Source organism: Anthonomus grandis, chromosome 1, assembly GCF_022605725.1.
Source record: "Anthonomus grandis grandis chromosome 1, icAntGran1.3, whole genome shotgun sequence".
Classification (NCBI taxonomy): domain Eukaryota; kingdom Metazoa; phylum Arthropoda; class Insecta; order Coleoptera; family Curculionidae; genus Anthonomus; species Anthonomus grandis.
In genome coordinates this window covers 36,807,077-36,833,084 of record NC_065546.1, presented here as the reverse complement: position 1 = coordinate 36,833,084, position 26,008 = coordinate 36,807,077, and the positions used below count along the sequence as shown (strand labels likewise).

The following is a 26,008-nucleotide window of genomic DNA, read 5'->3' as shown; positions in this document are numbered from 1 at the left end:
TATAATTTTTGAACTGCCTGGAAAATTATTTAAAACATACCCTAGAGGCTAAACATTTTTCTAGAAAAAATTAAAAGTTGGCTTTTATGACCTAAAACGCTTAAAAATTGTTTTAACTAGCTAAAAAAAATGTATATGCCAACAATCTTGAAAAATAAAAATTGGCCACGACGGTCTAGACAAACTAAAAAATGATAAAGGTCGCCTTCAGTTGCCAGGCATGAACACATGGTTAACCAACTTAAACAAAGTGAAAACTAACTTTATTTAACCAAAAAAAAAACACTATACATTAAATTTTACCTTAAATAATTTATAACACAGTTGAATTTTCACATAAAAACTGGTAAAAACGGAAAAAAATCACATCCTATTAACGTGCGGTAATTGTACTGTATAGGTACATTGTTTTTGAACGTAAGTAAACATACATCAAGGATTGACGTTTCGCGCTATTAATAATTTTAAAATAAACTCGAGAGAAACAGAGCGAGAGAGAAAGAGGGAGTAATTTTAAAATAGGTACTTTTTCGATTTATCGCGTATACACGTCGTTATATGTATAACACACCTGCCATAAAATTGAAAAAAACTCATTAAGTTTTTCAAGGTTTTTCCCCACTGTAAATTGTTATATAAAAGGGAGATTCGGTAAGAAAATTTGAAAAAAAATCACGTACTTCATCGTGCATTTTTTAGGAGGTGCTTTGGCTATTTTTTTGCTCCTGGGTGCTACAGTCCAAAGAAAACGGGAAGAGAGAGTGATGATTTAAAATAGCTCGAAAATATAAAAAATCTGTGTGAACTATCTGAAATAAAATTTGAAACTTATTCGAAAAGTCTAAAATATAATTTTCTGAAATTTCTGGACTGGATGTTAAGAACAGCTTTAAAATTCTACGGACACAAGAAAAATGTCTCAATAGTCCAGAAAAAAATAAAAATTGCTTTAAACACCCGGAATAAAAGTTCAAATGACATCGAAAATCCGGAATATGTAAAAAATTTCTTTAAGCTTTTAATAAGATAAGTGTTCCAACAGTTGATAAAGGAAAATTGGAAAATTGCTTCAAATGCTTAAATAAATGTATAATGACTGAAAATGTCTAAAATATATAAAACATACTTAAAATCCTATTGGTCCAGAAGACAATCTAAGAAATCTACTAAGAAACTTCAAATTCCTGGAATAAAATTGAAATGTCTTTAGAGTCTAGAAAAGAACCGAAAAAAAATACTCTAAGTACCAGGAAAAAAGTTTCAAGAAGCTGCAGGTGCTTTGAAAATAAATTTGTAATAATTTCTCTGGAATATATAAAAAATAATTTTAAACATCCAAAAACACGGCAAGTGCCTCATTAGCTTAGAAGACAATTTAAAAAATATACTGCAACTAGCTGTACATAAATTCCTGGAATAAAACTGGTAATAATAGCTTTAAGAGTCTAAATTTCTAAAAATTCTTCAATCAACGAAAAAATTTAAAGTAGCTTCAATGCAATAGCTTCATTGCATTTATTTATAATCTCAAGACAGTATTATATTTAAAACCTAAAACATGGTTTTAACTATGGAAACTGAAACATGACTTTAATGATCTGAAATAACTTTAGGTTCATAGTTCCTGCGACAGCAAAGAAAACATGTCAAAAAAAAATCAAATCTTATAAAGAAATTTAACATAACTTCAAATAGCGACAATCAGAATATAAACAATTTTTTACTGCTACCCACCTTATTTTATCATATACTTTTTCCCCAGTATCTCAACTTGCTCCTGAAACACCTTTTTCAGCATATCCTCGTTATGATTCACCTTCACTTCCAAATTTTTATTAGCCTTTCTAAGTCTCTCTAACAAATTGTTCTTTTCAATCTGATCAAAAGCGGTTTTCGTTTCGATTTCGTCGACCTTTACGTAGTATTTCGATAGAAGCTTATCTAGCCAAAAATAGTCATCATCTCTCTTTAACCCTCTAAAATATAAAATTGCTTGCTCCAGCTTGGATATAATGGGTTCAGTTATCAAGAATTTGTTTGGAATGACCGATGACTGCGAATCTTTTCGTAATATGGACGATGATCTGCGAAGTTTTCTGTGGTTTTCATCATGAACCAAGTCGAGGACATTACTGGAACTTGAAGTTTTCGCAGACAAGAGCAGATTATCTAAATGTAATGAGTCTTTCCTTCTAATTGCTGGAGCAGGATTTAAATTATCAATTAATTCATACAAAGGGTTTTCAATTGAGTTATCTGTAGTAGACTTAAAAGAGGTGAATGAGCATCGTTCAGTGGTGGGTTCAATGGTGTTATTGCTATCTCTTTTAATTGTTATGGTACACTCTTCTATAGGTTCTGCTCTTCTGATCATCACCGTATCGAAATCCAAGGAGGTTCTCCAGACTTTCTTTCTTATGGCTTCTTCTGCGCTGACTTCTCCTTTGTTGGCTCTTGGTTTGCTTACTAGATGACCTAAAAGAAATCATTTATATCTTAAGAGAGACTTATCAACGAAGCTTACATTGAGAAGTGCTTTTTTCAATTGGTATTACTGGTCTCTCTAAGGGTATCTTATTTTTTCTTAAGGGTAGTAATGGAGGTATCTCATCTCGAGTTAATGTCTAAAAGATTTTTACTATTAAGCTCTTCTGTCATTTTTTATTCTTCAGTACATACTTTTATGGTTTGCTCACTTTTTTCTTGGCTTCTATCGGAACTTGATCTTCTAACTTTGGCACCTGCATCTTCCACTAACAAGTTGTCTTTCTCTTTATGTTCCAAACGGCTGGCGCTTTTTAAATGTACATTTTTCAGTTCTCTTTCAAATGGACTTTTGAATTCATCTGGTAAATCTTCTATGGACTTGCTGCTGCTTCCCAGCACACAATTGATGCTGTTGAAAAATTTCTTTTTGATGTTGGTTGGGGTCCTTGGTGGAGTCAACTTAGAAGCATCTAAGATAAATGGAAATAATCGAAAGAATCAATAATAAGAACATCTTACTTTGATTTTTGGCATGTTCGATCTGCCTCTCAGCAAAGCTTTTGGTAACCACACTGTTTCTGGATATTTCCCTGATATTTGGTGTGTTTCCTTGAGTTTCTTCTAAAATTTGCCTCATGGGTTTTTCTGGTGTTGTTTTGTAATTATTTAGCGGAGGTGGTGGAGCAGGTTCCCGTGGCCTAACTGAAAATTGTCGCCTTATTATTTATTCGAAGTAATTTGATTACAACTACCTGAATTTCCAGACTTTGCCGTTGATCCAGACACCGGTCCCTTTCCGAAACTATTTCTTAATCCGCTCACAAATCCGGGTTTCACGTCCGAACTTGAGTTTTTCCCGAAAGTTTTTTCCTTCTGAACTTTTTCTGGATGCGCTAAAAGTTCGTGCCGAACTGAAAACTAGGTAATGTTCCGCGCGTTTTATTTTTACCTACCGCCTTTACCAAAATTGCTTGTCGCTCCGGTTTCCCGGACTTTTTCAACTTTAAACGAACCACGTTCCGGTTCGCTCATTTCCACCGATTCCAGCCTTTCGTTGCCAATTTTTTCGGTTATTTTCGCCCCGTGGTCCGTCGCGTTTTCTTTGATCCGCTCCCCGGAAAGTTTCGACTGTTGGTCCACAAAAGTGCTCAGTCGATCCAGTCGTTTTTGACGCATCAGTTTTAATTTTTCTTCGACTTCGTTTAGGGCCACTTTATTTTGTTTGAACGGGCTTTGTACTGAAAAATAAATACGAAAACTGGATTAAATGTTCTTTTCCTCATAATCAATATGCTTTTAGAGGAAAAAAAACTTTTTAACCACCATTTCAATTAAAGTGAATTACTCGGTTTGACATTTAATAACTTGAAAATTGGTTCAAACAAAAGATTTTAAACATCTATTCTTTTTCTTAAGGATATGTTGTTAAATATACAGCAACTTGTTTCATTGTTGCTGTCGCTAGTGGTTTTTGAGAAAATTGACCTTAAATGCCAGTAAAACTTTTCCAGGAGTATCTTAAACGTCTTGCTATAGCTATGATGAATGTCAGATTTAAAAGTGCTCAAACTAGAATTCTGAAAATTTTAACGAATTACCTTTTTTAGAGAAAATGTTGCTCAATAAAGTGCAATTTATTTTATTGTGATATCACTGTTTTTTGAGAAAATCGACTTTTAGTTACAGTAGGATCGTTTCAGCACTATTTTAATTTAAGTGTCTTACTAGCTATGAGTCCTGATAACTCGAAAATGGTTTAAATGAAAATAAATGTGCTAAATTTTTTAGAGAACATTTTGCTAAATATGGAGCAATTTTTTTTTATTATATTATTATTGGTAGTTTTTGAGAAAATCGGTTTTTAATGCGAGTGAGATAGGTCTATTTCATTTTAAGTGATGTACTAACTTTGAAATCTGATAATTCGGAAATAGTTAAAAAAAATCATTTAAATATACAACGCTTTTTTTTAGAGAAAGTGCTTCAATTTGTTGTGTTTATGTTGCAATTTATTTCATTTGTAATACTATTAGAAAATTTTAAGAAATTCGATGTTTAAGGCACTAAGACATTTCCAGGGCCTTCTTATCCCAGTGTATTACCCGTTTAGATATCTTAGAAATGGTTCTAGTAAAAGATTTATACATTCTACGCATTTTCTAAGAAACGTGCTAAATATAAGGCAATTTGCTTTATTGGGGCATCATTATTAATTTTCCAGAAATTCAATGCTTAAAGAAATAAGTAAATAATATCTTTATTATACAAAAATATTCTAGCGAAGTCTAGTCTAGGGCTAACCAACTTAACCTATAATTACAAGAACAAAAATATACCAAATTATATACATAGCAATTATGAAAAAAAATAGATAATATGAAAACTGTAAGAACCATGAAATTGGTTTTGAATTGAAAAACAAGCATCACAAACCAAACAAATTATATAAATTTTTCCCTTTATAAGGAGACTTTCTGTAACGTAAGAAAGTGCAATTTTAATTTTATTTTAAAGTCAGGAATGCACACGCGCTTAAGCAAGTTCGGCAGTATATACCCACTAAAAAAATAAAATTACTTATGAAAAAATTAAAAAATTACCTACTACCTGGTATACTGAAACAGCATTAAAAAGAAAATATTTGTGAATATTATACTATAAGGTCAAAAGATAACGAGGAGACGTAATTTATTTATACATATATTTTAGATCAAGAAAAGAAAGAAAGAAAGAAGATGTGCTATATTACGTAAGAATAATCTTGTGTACAAGCATCCTACAAGCTAAAAAGCAAAACAAAAATACAATTTCAAAAATTGACAAAATAATGAACAAAATTAAACACAAGAAGACAAAACTTTTTGAACATACTTGAATTAAACTAAATAAAACAATCAATTACTAAATAAAGGTAAACTTGTTGACAAAACTAGAGAAGAAAAAAGGAAAAAAAAACTTTCCAACATGTCCAAGGTTAAAACCTATCACTAAAAAAGTCATCCAGGTTATAATATGCCTTAGCCAATAAAAGCGTCTTTAATTCTCTTTTAAATTTCTTAACATCCGATATATGTCTAACACATAGAGGAACATGATTGTAAATTTTTTTACTTATGTAAATTAATGAATTTTTGGTAAGAGAAGACGTAGGAATAGGTAGGGGAACATTATTTACACGACGGGTCAAATGGCCAGTGTCAGAGGGTAGTTTGAGAATTTTATGAATAAGAGCAGCTGTTTCTAAGATAAAGAGTGAAAAAAGAGTTAGGATTTTTTCAGAAATAAAGAGGGGTTTGCAAGAATCTCTTAACTTAGCAGAACACAGGTATCTAACTGCTTTTTTTTGAATAACAAAGACAATGTTAAGTAGCCCCTTATTGGTTAAACCCCAAAAAGGCAAGCCATACCGAATATGAGATTCAATAAGTGAAAAGTACACTGAACGTGCAACCACCCCTCCCAGCTCTTGTTTTGCCATTCTTACTGCAAAACATCCAGAAGATAATTCCCCAGCTAAATGTAAAATATGATCTTCAAACCGAAGGCGATCATCAATAGTAATTCCTAGGAACTTGCAGCACTCTTTATTCTGCAAGAGGAAATTTTCGTCAAAAATCAGGCCCTGAACATCGCACTTAAACCCCATAATAGACGTCTTTCTTATATTAAACATAGACGTGAAAACATCTTGTCGGACTTGCATTGTCTTATTTATTTATTGTAACACGACGTTTCGGTTGGTAAGTATCTCCAACCGTTATCAAGTGTAAACAGTTTACACTGTTTTCACTGTACCATTGTCTACCACCTTCAAAAACAGAAACATAGACGTCTTTCTTATATTAAACACGAGCGTGTTGGAAGCACACCACCCTGATAAAATCTGAAGGTCTTTAAGGATACAAGTCTTAATATAATCAGAATTTTTATGGCTCCATAGTATGGTGGTATCATCAGCAAACTGAACCACCTTGCCCTGCAGTTTCAATGAACTCAAGTCATCCAGTAAAAATAACAGTGGTCCCAACACTGAACCCTGAGGAACGCCGCATTTTAGGGATCTAGAATCAGACAAACGCCCAGACACTGTAACCTTCTGAGTACGATTTGATAGATAGGACTCAAGCCATCGCAACGCTACACCCCTAAAACCATATTTATCGAGCTTAGATAACAGTATTCCATGATCCACACAGTCAAATGCTTTGGATAGATCACAAAACAATGCCGCCGATGACTCTACAGAATTCAAGGACACATAGACGCTCTCCAAAATGCTAAAAACAGCATCATGAGTCCCTTTACCGGCTTAAAATCCAAACTGATTTGCAGACAAAATGCCATTATGATGTAAAAAGGACAAAATTCTGCTTTTTGCAAGTTTTTCAACTATCTTAGAGAGGGTAGACAAAATAGAAATGGGACGGATGTTACAAGGCTGATCCAAATCTCCACCCTTATGAAGAGGGATAACCACTGCTTCTTTTAAACATGAAGGAAAAATGCCAATATGTAAAGATTTGCTTATGGCAGAAACTAAAGAATTTAAGGCTGAATCAGGCAAAAAGAGTAACAACCTCGAAGATATCCCATCAGCTCCAGATGATTTATGGTTTTTTAGGCGTTTGATTTCATTTTTTACTTCGGTAAGATCGACAGGATGAAAGAAAAATGAATGCTCAACCGACACTTGTTGAAGATAGTGTAAGGGATCAATGTTACTACGAATGCCCTTGAGCAAGATATTAGGTATATCACAATAATAGTCGTTTAAAATGTCAGGTCTTAAAACCGGTTCAGATAGTTTTCTATGGCAATGTCTAAAATCATTAATAATCGACCAACACTCTCTTTGCCTATTTGATGACATATTTAAGCGATCTCTATAATAATTAGATTTTGCTGCTTTAATTGTCTTTCTGTACAGACTACGGTATTTCTGATGATATACAACGATATTTTCATTTGTGGTATATTTGCACAATTTAGTCAAAAAACGGAGGTTTTTAGCTGAAATTCTAAGGCCTCTTGTAACCCATGGTTTTCGTTTCTTAGTTTTAAGCCTCATTTTAGGAAAGCTCTGATTGATCTTATCACACAGAACTTGAAAAAATAAAGTAAGTGGGTCAGAAGCCGTTTCAAGTGCATTCCAATTTACCGAAGCTGTAGCAGCAGAAAAAGCATTGAAATTTCTCCTGCTGAAAATTCTTCCCATATAATGAGATGAAGATAATACAGTATTATATGGCATTTTAGCAAGAATAGCTTCATGGTCGGAAATACCAGATGGGAGTACTGTGCATAAAACGTCATCAAAATTTGTACAGAAATAGTCAATTGTAGTTGCAGATGAAGAAGTTATTCGTGTGGGAAAAAGAACGCGCATTTTCAAGTCGTAAGAATTTAAAATACCTAAAAGAGAAGTACGTGGCAAGGTTTCATCAGTGTAGTTGATATTAAAGTCACCAGCCAATATAAACTTAGAGTGTAGGGACAACTGGGATAAAAGAGAATCAAGTTTGTGCAGAAACATAGCAATATCTCCTGTAGGTGGCCTATAACCACAAAGAATATATAAATTAAAACGCTTACAAATAGAAAGAGAGAATTCAAAAACATTCTCTAACAAAAGATTATCATACTTATCAATATTACAAAAATCCTTTTAATTGTTTGCCTAGCCTCCATGTATAGATTGTTGACGACAAAAATTTGATATAGGAACATAATCAGATATTAAAAAACATTCACTAGGCCTCAACCAGTACTCAGTCAAAAGTACAATATCAGGAAAATTATATGTGTCCAGCAAAAGATGAAGCTCATCCATCAACGTCGTGCACATCTCTTTAATAATTAAATTTTTGACGAACGTAATCAGGGGTGGAGCTGCCAAGCAATCGATGCTCCAAAACAGCCAACGATGAGTACAATTTTTTTCTGAGAGTATCATATTAGTTAAAAATAAATCTAGAGCACTAGTTTTGAAGCTTCTGTAAACGATACAAAGTGTTTTTATAAAAACATAGAATATAGACAATGTTGCAATAGTTCATAATGGGAACTACCAAACACTCGCATAATTTCATTCTTACTTTAAAGTTAATAACACTTCTATTAGCGTAAAGTGGTTTGAACACAAAATAAGTTTTTTTAGTATTGTTTATAATTGTATTTATCAAGATAATTTTTTTTTTTTTAAGAGAAACACATTATAGAAAACTTACTAGGATTTAATTTATTGCTCGACGAAAATGTTGCAACGTTTGACAAATCTTCGTTTATTCTACTACCCTAAGTCAAGCAATTCGAGTGCGGTAGTGTAACCCTATCCAATGCCTCAGTGATTTCTTGAGTACCTTCTTAGTAATAGAGGGAATAAATAGAGGGTTAAAACTAGTAATAAATAGAGGGTTTTTGATATGTAATTAAACCCTGGGGCGTGTGCCTGTTACCAATTTCAAACCTTTTACCCCCTGATGATGGATACCACTGTGTCCGAAACATATAGGGAATTTTAATCTAACTAAATGTTTAATAAATAAGTGAAGGGAGACTGAAGGATTTTCATTTTACCTTTGACTATACTCTACTTTCGGAAGCCAGACTGATCCGAAATTATGTTATTTTCCATAAAAAAAATTATAAAATTGTGATTGAATTTGTACTGGAATTATTGATATTGGTCTAAGGTCACAGTATTGTATTGGACTACTGATTTTAGCTAAAGACATTATAAGAGAAATCGTCTAAATATCAAGAAAATAATCCCTTTCCAAACAGCAGTTTATAATATGAGTTAAGTCAGGAGCAAGATGTTGAATACAATTTTGGAGCTTACCAATGGCATTTGGTTTAAGGTCTAAAACTATTTTTAAAATTTATTTTACCATGGCTAAAAGAAATGAAAATTGGTGATTAGGATTAAATTTGCTATTAACAACATATTCAATTGTTTCTTGGCGAAAATATTCATTAATTCTGTCAGGATTTTGAAGGTTTATAAGTATAGAAGGGTTAGAACAATTTTTGAGGCTAAGGTTATTTATTATTTTTAATATTTTTTTACTATTGCTGCTATTTTGGTGTTCAAATATATATTTTTTTCTTGCCTAATCATCCTTACCATTAAATTACATAGTAGTTGCGTGTAGAATTGCCAATCGGTTAAATTAGACTTTTTAAATCTCAATAATGCTTTATTTTTTCTTTGATAAAGAGTTTAAAGCGTTCTGTGATCCTTGGAAATCCTGAATATAGTAAATGATATCCCAATTTATCTTTCCTAGCTCAGCAAAAAAATCGATTTTATAAAAAAAACTTATTTGTTTTTGACAAAATTTATTAAGGTAAAACCTATACATTGTTGGCTTCTTTTCTACCTTAATTCTGATGTCACAAAGTATTGCCTGGTGATCAAAAATTAAACGAGCATTTAGAGTATCAGAACGTACGATATTTGTGGCCTTTTAAAAATAAATTACATTAATTAAAGTTTGTGTTATACGAGTAACTTCATTTATTACCTGGACAAATTCATATGCAGAAAAGCAATCTGAAAAATAACCTATATTGGAATCGCCGAGAAATAGTATAATATTAATATATTGTGAACATGCAAGGGATAATATGTCATCAAAAAGAATAAACATAATGTTACTCTCCCCCTGGATGCCGACAAGCAAAACTTCCTTTCCCAAACGTAGTTGAATGAATAAACACACCAGGTCGAGAGGGAAATGAAAATCCTCAAATCTTAAAGAGCTTTAAAGAGACTGCCGCAACCTTATACCAACGTTCCCTCTTTTACCTCCCCTATTTTTTACAAGTAACTTATAATTTGGAATTGAAAAACTATAAGATCTATCACCCCTAAGCCAAGTCTCACCTTTTTAAAGAAAATTAAACTTGATGAATATAGAGTAACTTGTTTTAGTGCGCATATCATTAGTATTCAAGGACTATTTTAATTTAAGTGAGTTACTCGGTATAATGATATCTGATAACTCTGCAACGGTTTAAACAAAAAATGTTTTTTAATGAATGAATGACCAATTTATTTTATTGTGGTATCACTGGTAGTTTTTGATAAATTCGATTTTTGAAGCTTGCAGTGGGACGTTACGAGGATCTTCGCATTCCAAGTATATTAAATGATTTTATCTTTGAATTTGAATGATTTATATGATAGAAATAGTGTGGATGTTATAATGGATGTTCTATCAAAAAATGTATTATATTTGGTCAATAAATTTGCACCTGTATAGAATAAAAAAATCTAAGCAGACCATTTATCGCATGCATGGAGTGCCGAGAACATATTTTTGATTAACTTGGGAGGTAAGGTTTGGAGTTATTTTGTAAGTATTCTCTAAGATTATAAAAAAACCACACTTGTCAAAGATCTGTCAAAGAAACATTCTACATGTTTTTGTAAAAATGTTGCTGAATATAGAGCAGTGTATTTTATTGCTTATTTGTTTATTATAAAGATTTTTATACTATTGAGATATTTCCAGGATAATCTCAATCCAAGCATATTACTCAGTTTGAAGTTTGGTAACTGAAAAATAGCTACTTTAAGAGATTTAAAATATTTAACGTCATTTTTAAAGAAATATTTCTTAAAATAAATAGAGAGCAACTCCACTGAACAAAAAAATCTAATAATTTGTATAATCCAAAACTACTTACCCTCAGACTTATTTAGTATATCCTCAACAGGTATTGGAGCACTAATGACCTTGCTTTGTCTATTAATATGCTCCAAAGCCTTATTCAGCAAACTCGTATATTGATTAACAACTTCTAAAACTTTTTCGTTTCTATTATCACCGCTGATAGCTCCTTTTACTTCTGGGATTTCTTTTACAATGGCTATATTCCCTTCCATACGTTCTGCTAGCCTCTTAAGTTCATCTAGGCTCTCATCCCTTATAGCTCGATTGGTTAAATTTTGCAATTCTTGCAGTTGCGCTTGAATAGTTGCCATAACATCGTGAAACACGTCATTTTGATTTGCAATTTTTATCAAACAATCTTCCAGTTGCTTTATTATTTTATTGCACTTATCTTGGTTTTTAACGTCGTTTTTTATGGCTCTCAGATCCGCCAAGTGCTCGTTCACCTCTTCAACTAAATCTCTTAAATGTCTCTTATTGTTTTCTTTAATTGCTTCGTTGATAATTGCCTGCAAACTGGCACATTTATACTCTTTTTCACTTAAAACACCATTAGGGTCTTTGGGCTTCACCATTTTTTTGTAAAAGTCCATTGTGGTTCACGTGAAAAAAATGCACTGACTGTATTTGTGATGATAATGTTAATGCTTATCGTTGACAAATTAAGATAAGAGATAAGCGCGAGTGTATTTTTATCGACGTGGTGGCGCGATTACTAATGGTACCCACAGAATGGGAAATTGTTAAACTGGTTCTGAGAATATTCGTGTTTTTTGCTTTTAATAATAATTGTCACCTGTATGGTAATCGATGAGACAATAAAATGTTCATTTTAGAAATCTTTTATTGGTAAAGATTTTGTTTTAATTAAGTTTTGTTCTAATATTGAAGTCTATTATTAATAGGCTAATGCTCAATATCTAGATCTAGATACTGCTTAAATACTTACTGTATATATCAGAACTCCTGGAGTAAGGCTTCATCTCTTTGTAAATCATCTTTTGGCTCTGGAAATCCTTCCCTCTAGTATATTAAGTTTTCGTTACCCCCAGAAATAATAAACAGGTTTCGACTAAAACAAGTCTTCGCCACCATTAAAAGTATTGTAGCTTTTTGACGCCGTTCGCCATGTATGACTTAAAATAGTCGATACACAAAAATAATCAATTGATTTTTTATTATTTTTTTTTAGTACGAGTATTTATTAACTCCTATTTATGTCCGATTTAAATACGGCGCCAATATTCCGAGCTGAACTTCAACTATCAACTGCCCGCGGCGACGCGGCTCGGCGGAAAATTCACTAACCTTTCATGCATCTCTAAAAATGTTATGCAGTGTGCCGGCTTGTGTTGTTGTAGAATGATAAAGAACAACTGGGTGTTTCCAATATCATTACACTGCCTCCTCCCTAATCTCCTTTCATCCCAAAATGATTCGAAGGATGGTGAATATCAATATCAGAAGAAGGTTCCTTTCTTTCAACTAGACCTCTTGTAGAAATAGCAATCAACTCTTTTTTCCAGAGAACGACGTTAGGGAGTATTAGCATGAATTTATCGAGTGTCAAATCTGACTCTGATTGGATGTGCCGCAGCTCAGCGTTTTCGAGGTTACAAAACAGTCAGTCGGTTAACGTGGTGACTCGAGCTTTATTTCTCGGCGTCTTCATATTCTATAAAGAGCATTGTTCATGGCATCCAGCACTTTGTATCGCCCATCCCAGAATGTTAAAAGTTTCGGTGACAAACCCTTCTGCCTCGTAGGGTCATAAAGCCAAACCAAGTCACCGTTGTTGAACGGTTTTTGGCATTGACATCATGTGCGTTTTTCATTAGATCGCTGTCATCTTGAATTGAAATACGCACTTGATCAAAATCAATTCTTCTACGCAGCTTACTGACGAAAGCCGCTCTTGCAACATTGTTTCCTGGCAGGCAACCAAAGTACATATCTTAGAAGGTGGAATTCTATTCTCATTACTATTCAAGCCGAAGACTCTTCTCTGCTTTCATAAATTGCCAGAGGTTTGGTAGAAGGTATGCCTTAATTCATTTGATGAGTAAGTCCATCACGACCACGAGGTATTTATTCCCTGATTCTGAATCGGGAAACGGACTATCAACATTATTAGTAATCTTTTTGAAGGGGTTTTCCACATTGTACTCACACATCAAAGCTTTCTGCTTTCTTTGTGGCCCATTAGTTGCTGCACATACATCGCATTTCCTGCAACAGTCCCTTACATCTGGCTTGCTATTGTCTAGTAAAATGTTTCTCGTGGTAAGCCGGATTTACTCTAGCAACTCCGAAATCCGATATTTAGGCACGACAATTTGCCTTTTTTCTTCTTTGACATCATGGTCAATGCTTTTTCGCCTCCAAAGTCCATCTTTCAAAATTAGGAAGTTTTATTGTGCTCATGACTTGACATTGGGAGAATGTTTGGCAACTTCTTCCCAAGTTGGTTTCTTGCTCAGCTTAATCTGGATATCGAGATCTTTTTCTTTCTTTCTTGATCTTATAAGATCTCCATTTTGCTAAGTTTAATCAACAATGGTGGTTCTTAGCAACTGAGTATCTTTTTCTTCTGCTCGATGACAATGTTTGCAGTCCTCTAGGCAGGATCTTCTTGTTAGAAGTTCTGTATTTCTATAGATTCTCCCAGTTCGGTGTTTAGTGTCAAACTTCTGTAGCCTCTCTATTTATCTTACCATTTGACTTCTAGTTTTCAGACTAAAGAAGCCATTATAAAGGTGCATGGTCAGTTTGTAGTAGGAACCTTCTCCCATAGATACTTTTAGGAGTGCTTCATGGCTTTGACAGCAGCCAGTAATCCTCGGCGAGTAAAGCAATATTTACACTCTGGCTTGCACAGCTTCTTACTAAAATAGCCAATGAAAACTTTTTTCTTGGCTATCCCAGATCTGGGATTTCACGGATAATACGGATCGTATACCCATATTGCTAGCGTCAATGTCAGAAAAAATTTTCCTTTAGATAAGGACCAGCTCAGGACATGTGCGTTTATCAAAGCTTCTTTTATAAAGTCACACGGTTTCTGACATATTTCTGGCAAATGCCTCTACACAACATCGGTAGTAAGTGGATAGTCCCTGAAAGTAGAAACTGCGTAGCTTATGCTTATCTTTGGGAGCTGCCGAATCATTGATAGTCTGGACTTTTGCCTTATCAATCAACTTTAATCCAGAAAATCATAATAATGTCATTTAGGTAAACCAGCGAGTCCTCCAGGACAGTTCTTTCAAAATTGTTTCCAGCAGCAGTTCAAGTGGCAGGAGCATTACACAGCCATAATTCAGCCCCCACCATGAAAGCCGGCTTTTCCCGATCAGGGAATTGTATTGAATTTAAATGAATCCCAATCAACTCAACCTGCCAGTATTTACTTCACTCAGATCTAACGAGGAAAAGATCTTCGATCCAACCAGGATATCAAAAGTGTCATCAATTAGGGAAAGAAGATAGAAGAAGATGTCCTTTTTAGTCACATTATTAATCTGCCGGTAATCTACGCAGAATATGGTCGAGTAGTTTTTCTTCTTTACCAGTATCACTGATGAAGACCATGCACTTTTGGATGGTTCTATGACGCCTTCGTTAACTATACTCTCAATAATCTCATGATCGATTTTGTGCTGGACTATGTTGGTCCTTTCTTTCTTACCAGTATCAAAAACGTCGATATCTATGAACCAAATACCTCAGCCTCCTTCTTTGGTCTGACCTTAACTGGGCGCCAGACTTCCTTCGAAATTCCGTAATTCCGGTAATTCTTTCGGAATAGCGTTCCGATTGGTATTCACTACGCAATTTGTCGAAGTAATGCTAAAACTGGAAAATAGTGTGCTAACTCCGTGCCCTCTTTAATAATACAGTTCATTACTCCCACGGGATGACTCCTTTCAGGATGTACAAGGGTCTTTCTTCCGACTGCTATGCCTCGACTAATAGCCTCGTCATGTATTACAGTCTTGAACATGACTATTTCACCGTCCGTGGCCTTGCTATTGACGACTCCAGAATGATCTCGCTTCGCTCTGGTATAAAACTTTCCTCCGAAAGTAGAATCCGAATACTGTAATCCCTCTGACGACGCAAAACAACTTTCTTATCGTCTATCTTCGTCACTACTGGAAGTCGTCTCCATTATGTCTATCCCGATGATCATCTCATCTTCAAACTCAGCCACTATCACCAGATATTTAAATGTGGCTTTTCGGGTGTTTGTTGCATCATGGACTAACAAACACGTGTACCTCGTTTTATTACATGTTGTGAGACCGTGACTTTGTCTTTTTCCTTGTTTTTCGTTAATTTTGTATGTTGGTCTCTTAGAGAATAATGGATGAGATTTTTGGACTATTAAGTAAGTAAATATTTCTAAAATAATATTTATTTGAAAAGTGTCATAATATCCCAAAAATAGGTACTTAATTAAGTATACCTACTTAAAATAAGATATTCCCCTTTCTTCAACTTTTATTTAAAATTATCATTATTTAAAGGAAATCAAAATGTAAATATTGCTAACATCTTCTTCTTCTTTTTCCTAATTTATCTGTCTACCATGCCTGTATCATTATTAATAGATAAAAACTTAATTGCCTGAAAGATGTTTGACTAATCGAACGGATCGATCAATCAAAGGCTCTAAAGTCAAAAAAAGAGAAGCCTTCAAGAAATCTCCTAGCTGATCTAGTGAGATAAATGTAAACGTCATTTATTAACTCATAACTTATTGTACATTTGGCGCATCTACTTTCCTATGTAGTCAAAATAAAACACACTAGAAATTGTTAAAAAACACACATTTAATAATAAATAATTATATTTAATATATAATTGTATCACACTTCACTCAAATATCAATACTTTCTTGAAATTTATCGGCAAGTTCAGCCAATCGTCTTTCGAACATCATTCTGGCCTCCTCGGCGTGCTTCCTGATTTGCAATATCTCAAGTTTATCCTCTTCAGTCGCGAATTCTTGCTGCACTAATTCATCCAGTCTCATCCAGTATTTCGGTAAATTGTTGATTACCTTCTCCTCACTTCTTCTTGGTAATGGTTGTGGTGGTCTGGACTTCACTTTTAAAATACTTGGTATATGATCAGACACTTGGAGGATATCGTTGTTTATATAAATTGTGCCTCTTTCGTTGGAACCAGCTGGCGCTGTTTTCATTTTTCTTCTTGGAAGAGGAGGCGGTAAATTATCCGCTTCATGATTTATCGATATGTCGGGGGTACATTTTCTAATAATATCTATATTACCATATATTTCTTCAAATGTATCAGCTTCACAGTACTTATCAACTTTTATATCTTTCTTTATATCTGAAGCCTTGATGTTTTGTTTAACCTTATTTAAAGAACATAACAGTTCAGTTTTTCTCTCAATCAGACCATCTTCCCAATTGGTATCTTCTATGTCATTTTCTAAGCTCCGAGTTGCTTCATCCAAATGACTCAGCTCTTGTTTGTTTCCATCTTCTATGGCAACGCGGAGCTCTAGTGTCTTAATTTGTTGAGAAAAATGATCGAATAATTCTAAATTATCAATTCGCTTATTCACTACTGTTCTCAGTTTGCTAACTTCGTTGTTAATATCAAATAACGAACTCTCTGGTGTGATTTGAAAGTCTCTTAAGCGCACTTGTAAGCAAAACAAGTCTCTGTCTATTTGGCAGTAATCATCCAAGCTCACTTGGGTGTTTACTATTTGATTCCATAGCTTATCATACTGCGCCGTGAGACAACATAACTCTTCATCTTCAAGGTTTTTAGGTGCAACTGATGAATCAGTCTCCTTATCATCACTTATTGTGTCAGTTACTTCAGGTATAGACAATATGGATTTTAGCTTTCCCAAGGCCATTTCATACTTCTCAGTTGCAACCAGCCGCCTTGTCTGGTCATCTTTATCTAGTTTAACGTGTTTTAATTGGTTTAAGTCCAGGATATGCGCGGCCAGTTCACAAGCGAGCGACTTAAGTTGTTTCCTGTCATGTATCGCGCTGGCATACTCGATTTCTTCTTGGATTGCCGGGAAAATGCTCTCTTTCTGTTCCAGTTTACTGAATATCGCCACGTAAGATAAATATGCAGAGTTGGTGGAGGAGTGTGAGTCTCTGTTGTCTGGTTTGGACGGGTTAACACCCATGCTGAAACCAATAAAGCATATTTATTTGAGTTTTTTTTCATGGAATTTTTTCATTAAGGGAAATTAGGGATGTTTGACTGGGTTTTGTGGGTTGGTTTCTTTGACAGTTTTTTCAGTTTTCTTTAAAAATAGTCCTAAAAAAATTTCTGTTAAAAAACAAGTATTGCTTGCCCAACAGTTACATGAAAAAATTTTTAATGTACCTCAAAAACTTTTAGTGCTAGAGGCCCAAGAATTACCAAAGGAGCGTGGAATGCCATATTAAAACGTTATCCAGGCACATTTTTCCCGTACAATATAAAAACCTAGTAAGTCGATTTACTAGTAAACTAAGTTTTTTCACCATTCAACTCATTTACAAGATGACGTATCCATCAATATTTTTAAAATTGAAAAAGGTTGATTATTAAGAAAGTAACAAGACTTACTACTTTAAAATATCTGGCAACATAATGCAAATATTTTAAATTTACTAAGCACAAATCTAGTATGTTAATTTTACCAAAGAAGAGACCATTATTTCGATGAACTATTAATGAATCATTCTCGCTTACAATAAAAAACATAGTATAGCGACTTACTAGCAAATTTTTATTAAGATGGCAAAATAAGCAACATACTATTTTTTTAATACTAATTTACCAAAATAAAATATAGTATATCGACTTACAAATAAATGAAAGGCCAATCAGGCCATTATATTTAGTCACATGGTTAAAATTGGACCGAAATGTGTGGAGCGTTTAAGGTTTAAAGACCATTATTTTAGTTCTCATCTGGCTATAACTGCAGCGTGTGGATGTACACGTATTTTTGCGACATTTTATTTTTAAAAATCAGCATGGAACGCGAACCTAACGGTATATCTAGTTTAGTATCAAATGTATATATGATGGTTCAAAAAGTGCAAAGAAGATGTAAAAGGTAAGAAAATTTAAACTTATTCAATCAGCATACGATACGAATGCTACAAATTTATTAAATACTAATAAATTTGATTCAATTAGAACTAATCCCACTGTCTCAATTCTTTACGTCAACTATTTTTAGGAAACTGCCTTTGACTCCACCTACACCCAAAGATGACTCTGACCTGGATCCTGACTAGTGATGTAAAGAGTAATATTACCGAGGTAATTTTGGTAATTAAGCAGGGACACGCATTTGAGACTTTAGACTCAGAAATAGCTTCATTAGTTTGGCCTGTACCTTCCTCAGCTAGTTCTTCTTTTTCAAGTACATCTAAAGCATCACAGGGTACAATTTCTTCGTATATTGATAACATGCCCTCTCAAGAAAACAACAAGATTGATGAAATACTGGCAAGGGCTATTTATGTCTCAAGAGCCCCATTAGATATGATAACAAAAAAAGTATGGTTAGATGTATTCAAAACAATGAGATGCGCATATAAACCGCCTTCTCGTTACCAGTTGTCAAATCCACTACTCGAATCCGAGTACACTAGAGTACAAGCTGCAGTTTCTTCACAAATTAGTGAAGCACCTATCTTAAGCTTACAAATGGATGGTTGGTCAAATTGTAGAAATTACTCTATATCCAATTTTGTTATTAGTATTCTATAAATCAATCCATACCGAAGATAACAGACATTTAGCAACATTTTTGGCCTCAGAAATTGAAAAAGTATTGGAAAAATTGAGAGCTTCAAATTTTTTGGCTATTGTCACTGACAACGGAGCTAACATAAAAAAGGCTCGTGAAATAGTTAGCAGCAAGTACAATTACATAACTAATTATGGTTGTATTTGTCATGGTCTAAATTTTCTGGTTGAAGACTTCTTGAAATTAGACTATTTTGCCAATTTTAAAAAGAACATAATTTCAATTGTATCAGAGTTGAAAAATTCGCAGATTTTACATGCAAGGTTTGAAAAAATCCAGTTAAACAAAACGGGGCGATACATCTCTTTAAAATTGCCGGTGAAAACAAGATGGGGATCCTTTGTTTCTTGTTTAAAAGGCTTTTTGGACACTAAACATTCATTAAAAAGTTTAGCAGTTGATGATAACCCAGATATTTCTGATGTTCTTTCAACAAATACAGTCTAAAGACTTTTTCTTCAAAATGAATTTTGGTTACAAATAGAAGCAACTTATGACTTGTTCCACCCAATCTCTAAGTGAATAACGTTTTTTGAAGCTAACGGGCCAACAATCTCAAAAATGTTTATCTGCTTTTTTGAAATAAGATCTATATTACGTGACAAAGTATCAAATTTATCCGTTACTATGTTGGAATCAACGTGGCAACAATTTAACTGAAGCTGAAAATTTAGTTGCGACGGAGTTCATCTATGAAACTGCAAGGCGTCATCCAAAATATTCTTCAGAAATAGGTCTTATTATGGAAGCACTTGCACAGTACAAAATTAGAGGTGGTAATCTTTTTGCTAAGGAATTCGTTATTTCCAGCGAAAAATCTATGTCTGGGCATGTTTGGTGGGCAGGAATTTGCTCCAGTTCTAAAATAAGTAGATTGGCAGTAGACATTTTAAATTTACCATCGTCAACAGCCGCAACCGAAAGAACGTTTAGTACTTATGGATTTATTCATCGGCAAAGAAGAAACAGGCTTACCGTTGAAATAGCCGGAAAACTAACCTATATTGCCCATAATTATAATTTACTAAACGAAGATCATTCAAGAAGAGAAAAAGCTACTGAGGATTCTGAGGAAGAAATTGAAAAAGAAGATCTCGGTTTCGAAATTATAGAAGAAGAGGTTGGGGATGATGAGGATGATTTACCATTATCCACTCTATTACGTAGTTCATTCTGACTCGTTTTTTTTGTGTTTAATGTTTTTACAGTTTTGAGTTAAAAAAACTAGTATTAGTTAAAAAGCTGTTTTTTTTAATAAATTACCAATATTACCGTGATATTACCGGTAACATTACCGATTTTTAAATTACCAGTAATTTTACATCTATAATTCTGACTATGTACCAGCTGATGACGAAAAAGAGAATAAAATTCCGAACTTTTTTAAGCTTGATAAGTTAATCGACAAAAATGATGTGTTAATTGGTGAGTTACGCCAAAGTTACAATGAGGGAAAGTTATATCCCAAATTAGATCAGTGGGAATATGGGAGTTGTCGTGGTTATACAATTAATACAAAATGTGTAGAGACCTTTTTTGAGAAATTCGATAAACTTGATGTTATCACATTATCAATGAAATTACGCCGGGTAAGTTTTTTAGTGCTAAATTACACCAACCCTATTTTCATTTTTTCTTTAATATTACACAAGTTCAGTCTGCACCTTTCACAATAAAAATTGACGCACCAAAAGATATTAAAAACGGAGAAGAAATTCTCGATGAAGAAAACACCAACGACAGGGAAGACTTAATTACTACTAAAGTGAAACCAATTGATGGATCAAACGTAAGGAGCATTGTCGAATCTAAACCAAAGTCGCATAAAAAAACCATTAAAAAGGCTGAAAAGCAAATACTATTCATGTAACTCTACATGTAGAAAAAAGTGCTCGGAAAGAATCTCTAAAGCGAATTACAATATTTGAATATTTTAATAAGCCTGACTTTGGAGAAAGACGCCTATTTTTGGGAAATTACCTAAAAAAAGAAAATGTAAAGTTTTACAGAAAAGAAGCGCAGTTGCACCAAGGATGTGCAGTTAAATGTAGCCTGTTTCAGGGGATAATGAACTAGGCATAGAATCAAATATGGATTTTTTGTCTAATCAGGTATGTAAGACAATGTTTTTACATACATTAGGGCACAAAACAGACTTTATAATAACAGAATATCTAAAAAATATTGATTTACATTTTCAAGATATAACTGATAAACGGAAACAGAAACGGGCAAAAGTAATGAAAGAAATATGTAGGAAAATTATTCTTTAATTTGATTGATTTAATTTAATTCCCACATTGATTCTTTTCAACCAGCAGTATCGCATTACAATTTATCTCACGCACCTCTAAAAAGATACCTTCCCTCGGATTTAAGCATTTATCAACTTTGGGATTATTATCAAAAAACCAATCGTAAAATTTCCTACGAAACATACCGAAAGGTGTTTCAAAAAGAAAACATTGGTTTTTCAAAACCATCACAGGATGAATGTCCTAGTTGTAGTTTTAAAACAGAACACATAGATTCAGTATAAGTATAGATTCAGAAAAACCAACAGAAAATAAATAAACTAACGATGACAGCTCCGAAACATGTGAAGTTTTCCAAAAATATAAAAAACATAAAGAAAGATACACTGCGGCTCGTAAGTTATATGAGCATGACGTAAATAATAAATGGGAAAATAGCGTTGACTTATATGCAAAAGATTCTCATCATCCCAAAGATGACAATAAAAAATACGTTTTTTGTGAGCAGGTTAATATGCTTCAACGAAACCTTTGCAAATTTAAGAAAAGACGGTACTCACTTTTTTATGCTGTGGATGAAGATTCATAAATAATTTATGAATCTTCTACCTGATTTTTCATAATAATGTATTCCCAAGATACCTAAATTACAGTAGTGGAAAAAAAGTAGAGCAACATTTGAAAACACTTTATTTTTGTAAGCAGTGAATTTAAACCAGAAGTAAAATTAATTCTAGTAATTTATTATTACACAAGCAATTTAATATTAAGAAAAAAAAACATATTTCCTTGTCCTTAGTATTTTTGTATTAAAAAATTATTTTTTAGGTGGAAAAAGGTAAAGCAAAATTTGTTAATATTCGTTTTTATTTTATTTCTAATAAATAAAAAAAAAACATAAGTTAATATTTTGTAAAGTATCCGTTATTCTTAATTACATCTTCACAACGTTTTGGCATAGATCTTATTAGCTTAGAAATAATCCCTGGATCCATATTAACCCATGCTTCCTTCAATGCTTCAAACAATTCTTGTTGATTTTTATAATATTTTCCTCTGATTTTGGCATCTAAAATGTCCCACAGATTCTCAATTGGATTGAGATCAGGGGATTGTGAAGGCCATTCCATTACATTAATGTTTTCCTTTCTGAACCAAGCTTTTACGAACCGAGAAGAATGCTTGGGATCTTTGTCCTGTTGAAATAAATGCCTTAAAGGCATAGTATCATCAGCATATGGAATCATTTGTCTCTTTAATATGTCCTTATATTGAAACCGGTCCATTATACCTTCTATTTTATAGAGGGGCCCATACCATAGCCCGAAAAGCATCCCCAAACCATTACTCCTCCACCACCGTGTTTCACTGTTGGTCAGGTATACTTGGGGTTGAGTCTTTCATTGACAGGGTGTCTAACATACACAATTCCATCACTTTTGAACAAACAAAACTTGGATTCATCGCTCTAGTTTACCTTTTTCCAATCATGCTCTGTATAATGTAGATGCGTTTTGGCAAAACTTAAACGGGAACGTCTATTTTTTTTTGACAGCAGCGGTTTTTTGGCAGGTCTTCTGGCAAATAACTTGGCCTCTAATAGTCTATTTCTCACCGTCCTCGAAGTCACGTTTACTCCAAGCTCTTCGGATATGCGGTGCTTTATCTTATTGTATCCCAGAAAAGGCTCATTTTTAGCAATTTTGATAATTGGTTTATCGGTATATGGAGTGGTTTTTCTACGTCCTCCCTGACTTTTTCGTAATAGATAAATCGCTATTTATATGAACCTGCTTAATTATTCGAGACACGATAGATCTATGTAACCTAAATGTCTTGCAATAGCAATCTGCTTTTGACCACTTTTGTATAAATCAACAATTATTCTATTTTTAATATCGACAGATAAATGTTTACCGCGAGGCATCTTAAACAGCCAAATACCGTCAACTTATCGGTTTAAACTAACACTAAGTAAAATATTTTGCATGATTTAAGAAATATTTCAAAAATGTTGCTTTACTTTTTTCCACTCTGAAGTATTCTTTTTTGTGTCCCTTGGTAAAACGAGATAAGAATTAACAGTTTTTATTGGCAAACCATTTATAAGTACCATATGTTTTTATCTACAGAAATGTTATGCTAAAAGTCATCATCTAATATTTTATTTTAGCAACTTATTAAATGTTCCTCTATATTTTTTCACTACTGTATATAAAAATAATTTTGCCTATCCCGAATCTTTAAATTGGTAACTTGTTTTACACTTGTTTTTATATTAAAATTATTACTTACTTGATTTTTAATTTGTATACAAATTTTACATTTTTAAAAATTGTCATTTTATTATGTTCTTTTAACAGTTTTTTTCGCAAGTTTTTCAAAATATTGAATTTTTATGTATATATTTGTTTAGCGTTAGAACTTCTTACTTTGTGTTGTAAATTTCAGCGTTGTAACTTAAATAATAAAAAGGTTGTGCAATTTTTTGTGAAAAAAATCGTTTTTGTTGGTTTCCCAAAACTTGTCTAATCTGACATACTAGGTTTTTTATTGGCGAAATTTGGATAACGTAAGAACCACTTGCAGATTTTGTTTTACATTATTATAGCTCCTGAGGATTAATTAAGAAGTAAAATTGTAATTCTGCATTAGGAATTTAGGGTACTTAGAGCAGTTTTCATTCAGGCTAATTTCTGTGGCATGTTTTTTTCTACTCCTGATAACATTTTCATAAAAGAGTGAAAAGTTTTAATATTAAAATAAGAGTATTTCTTCCTTACTAGTTTCATAAATGAACATTTCTTGTAGCTCAAAATCATTCCGGATTAGAGGCAATTTTGTCATGCAAAACCAGTAAACTTAACACGTAAATAACAACATAATAGAGAAATTTCTGATGATGTATTTGATGACAAACAAGTGGTCTTGATATTTATTTTAGTCTTATTAAATTATTCCATATTTGCAAAATATTTGAGTTTCGTCAGTGCGCTTATGGTTAATGATAACCTTAATAAAACAAATGAACTTGGTGGTTTTCTAAGCCATTTTAAGGTTAACCTCTTATATACTATGAATATATAAAACTGGTTATTATTTATTTGTATAGAAAGTTTATTACTCACCTAAAACTCGTTGCCAAATAACAAAAGCACAAAATCAATAATTTATAACCAAAATAAGTTCAACTTTAACGTTTTAAACTAGGTTTAATAATAAAGGCGTTTTATTGACAGATTAGATTAGTTTGTTTACTGTGACGTATACGATATGATTCATATTTTAAAAATATTCCTGTAAGTGGTTTGTGATAAGTTCAATCATTACAAATATCAGTTTAACTATTTTATAACTTAAAAAAAATATTTAAGATCTAAACAATGTCCTATACGTCCTTTGTCCAACTGATCTGGAGATAATGCTGTTATACAGGGTGATCTAAAATATTTTAAATGTGATTTTTTTTGCACCTAACTTTGACACCCTGTTTATTGAATGGAGATCAACTCCCTCAACTTTTAGATTCTGATCCAATTGTAAGACTTTCGAGAACAGCCAGCCAAACCGTGACTCATATTTCAAGCAAATTTCGAGAAAACAATACAATTATTTTGAAACTATTTATTAAAAAAAATACACGATCGCAAAAGAAAAATTACAATTTTAAAAACATTATATACTGGCTAAATAAAATAATATTTCGGTATACAAAATTGAAACAATTTTAAACGGCAGTACTATAGATATACGCCCTAAAATGATAAATACACCCGTCTATTTGCGCATTCAGTTCTGGACTGTTTATTTTTCCCAAAGAGATTTGCAAGTGAATCGACCTCGTTTAATTTGTTGATTTGGTCGTAGTTTAATGGAGTGTCCATTTTTTGAGATATTTGATCAACGTCCTTACTGATACCAGCCAGCTTATCGAAATCTTGGATTTTGTTATTAAATGCATCAGTATGATTTTCAATTTCTATTTCATAGGACTTCAGAACTTTTGCATATTGGGGCAACGTCTTCCGAATTACAAGCTCATCAATCGTTTTTGTGTACGTAATTAACGCTTCTTAATATTTTAGTAATTCTTCAATGACTGGCTTCACCTGCTGCAATTTGTACTTTGTTTCTTTTCTTGTTTGAGTTTCTACTTGGTCCAAACTTTCTTTAATCTGTTCTGATTGATCACCTGAAGTAAAGTTAGAAGCCCCATATTCCACAGTAGGCTTAGATTTTAAAGGTTTAGGAGTCAAAATCAATGATTTAATAAACAAAGTTAGAGCTTTTCAATTCTGCAACCATTTTTTCTATAAACAAAATGAGGAAAAAATCTTAATGCGTATATTTTTATATAAATATCTTCAATTTTGATCTAGACTTCATCAAGATCCCTTTCATTACCTTTAAAACGATTAATTATTAAAGACACATCGATTTTTTGCTGTATGTTAACGATTGCTTGTGTTTGAAAAGCTCGGTCATCCAATATTTGTCCCAAAACTTAAAGATCCTTTAAAAACGTTACTTTGCTCTGTTGATCGTGAAGATCTAAACAATATCATAGAGTTTCTTTTTTACATCATCTGAAATAATTCGGATATGCAGGGTGATCATAATCCTAAATTTATAATTTTTTTAAATTTATTTGCATCCATCTTTAACAACCTGTATATTAAATATAGTAATTAACGCTTCAACTTAAAAAACAAAAACCAAAATCAAGATTCTCATCCAATTCTAAAACCAACTGTATACTTTCCAGAAAATCC

General features: G+C 33.0%; 3 protein-coding genes across 6 annotated transcripts in view; 1 reads left to right on the top strand and 2 right to left on the bottom strand.

The window, feature by feature from the left end:
* The window catches only part of LOC126738277 (uncharacterized), a 31,760-nt gene extending 19,875 nt beyond the window's left edge, over positions 1–11,885 (bottom strand). For 2 of the 3 annotated variants that reach the window (XR_007661276.1, XM_050443532.1), the window contains exons 1-7: positions 11,182–11,885; positions 3,441–3,725; positions 3,240–3,398; positions 3,007–3,189; positions 2,680–2,957; positions 2,525–2,624; positions 1,735–2,475 (exon numbers count right to left, since the gene is read on the bottom strand). Coding sequence is in view for 1 of the 3 variants with exons in the window: in XM_050443532.1 (XP_050299489.1) it covers positions 1,736–2,475; positions 2,525–2,624; positions 2,680–2,957; positions 3,007–3,189; positions 3,240–3,398; positions 3,441–3,725; positions 11,182–11,761 (2,325 nt within the window). In the remaining 2 variants the exon portion in view is untranslated. The remainder of the gene's footprint in view (positions 1–1,734; positions 2,476–2,524; positions 2,625–2,679; positions 2,958–3,006; positions 3,190–3,239; positions 3,399–3,440; positions 3,726–11,181) is intronic. The other variant, XR_007661278.1, reaches the window with a different exon arrangement.
* LOC126738206 (ankyrin repeat and fibronectin type-III domain-containing protein 1) overlaps positions 1–26,008 on the top strand; it is a 495,291-nt gene that overhangs the window by 142,702 nt on the left and 326,581 nt on the right. The window lies entirely within an intron of this gene.
* LOC126738344 (uncharacterized) lies at positions 16,003–24,511 on the bottom strand. Its single transcript, XM_050443620.1, has 2 exons — positions 24,365–24,511; positions 16,003–17,356 (listed from the first exon to the last, which is right to left on the bottom strand). The coding sequence occupies exon 2, from the start codon at positions 17,353–17,355 to the stop codon at positions 16,051–16,053; it is 1,305 nt and encodes a 434-aa protein (XP_050299577.1). The 5' UTR covers position 17,356; positions 24,365–24,511; the 3' UTR covers positions 16,003–16,050.

Coding starts and splice junctions, on each gene's coding strand:
- LOC126738344 (XM_050443620.1), bottom strand. CDS start 17,355: ATGGGTGTTAACCCGTCCAAACCAGACAACAGAGACTCACACTCCTCC.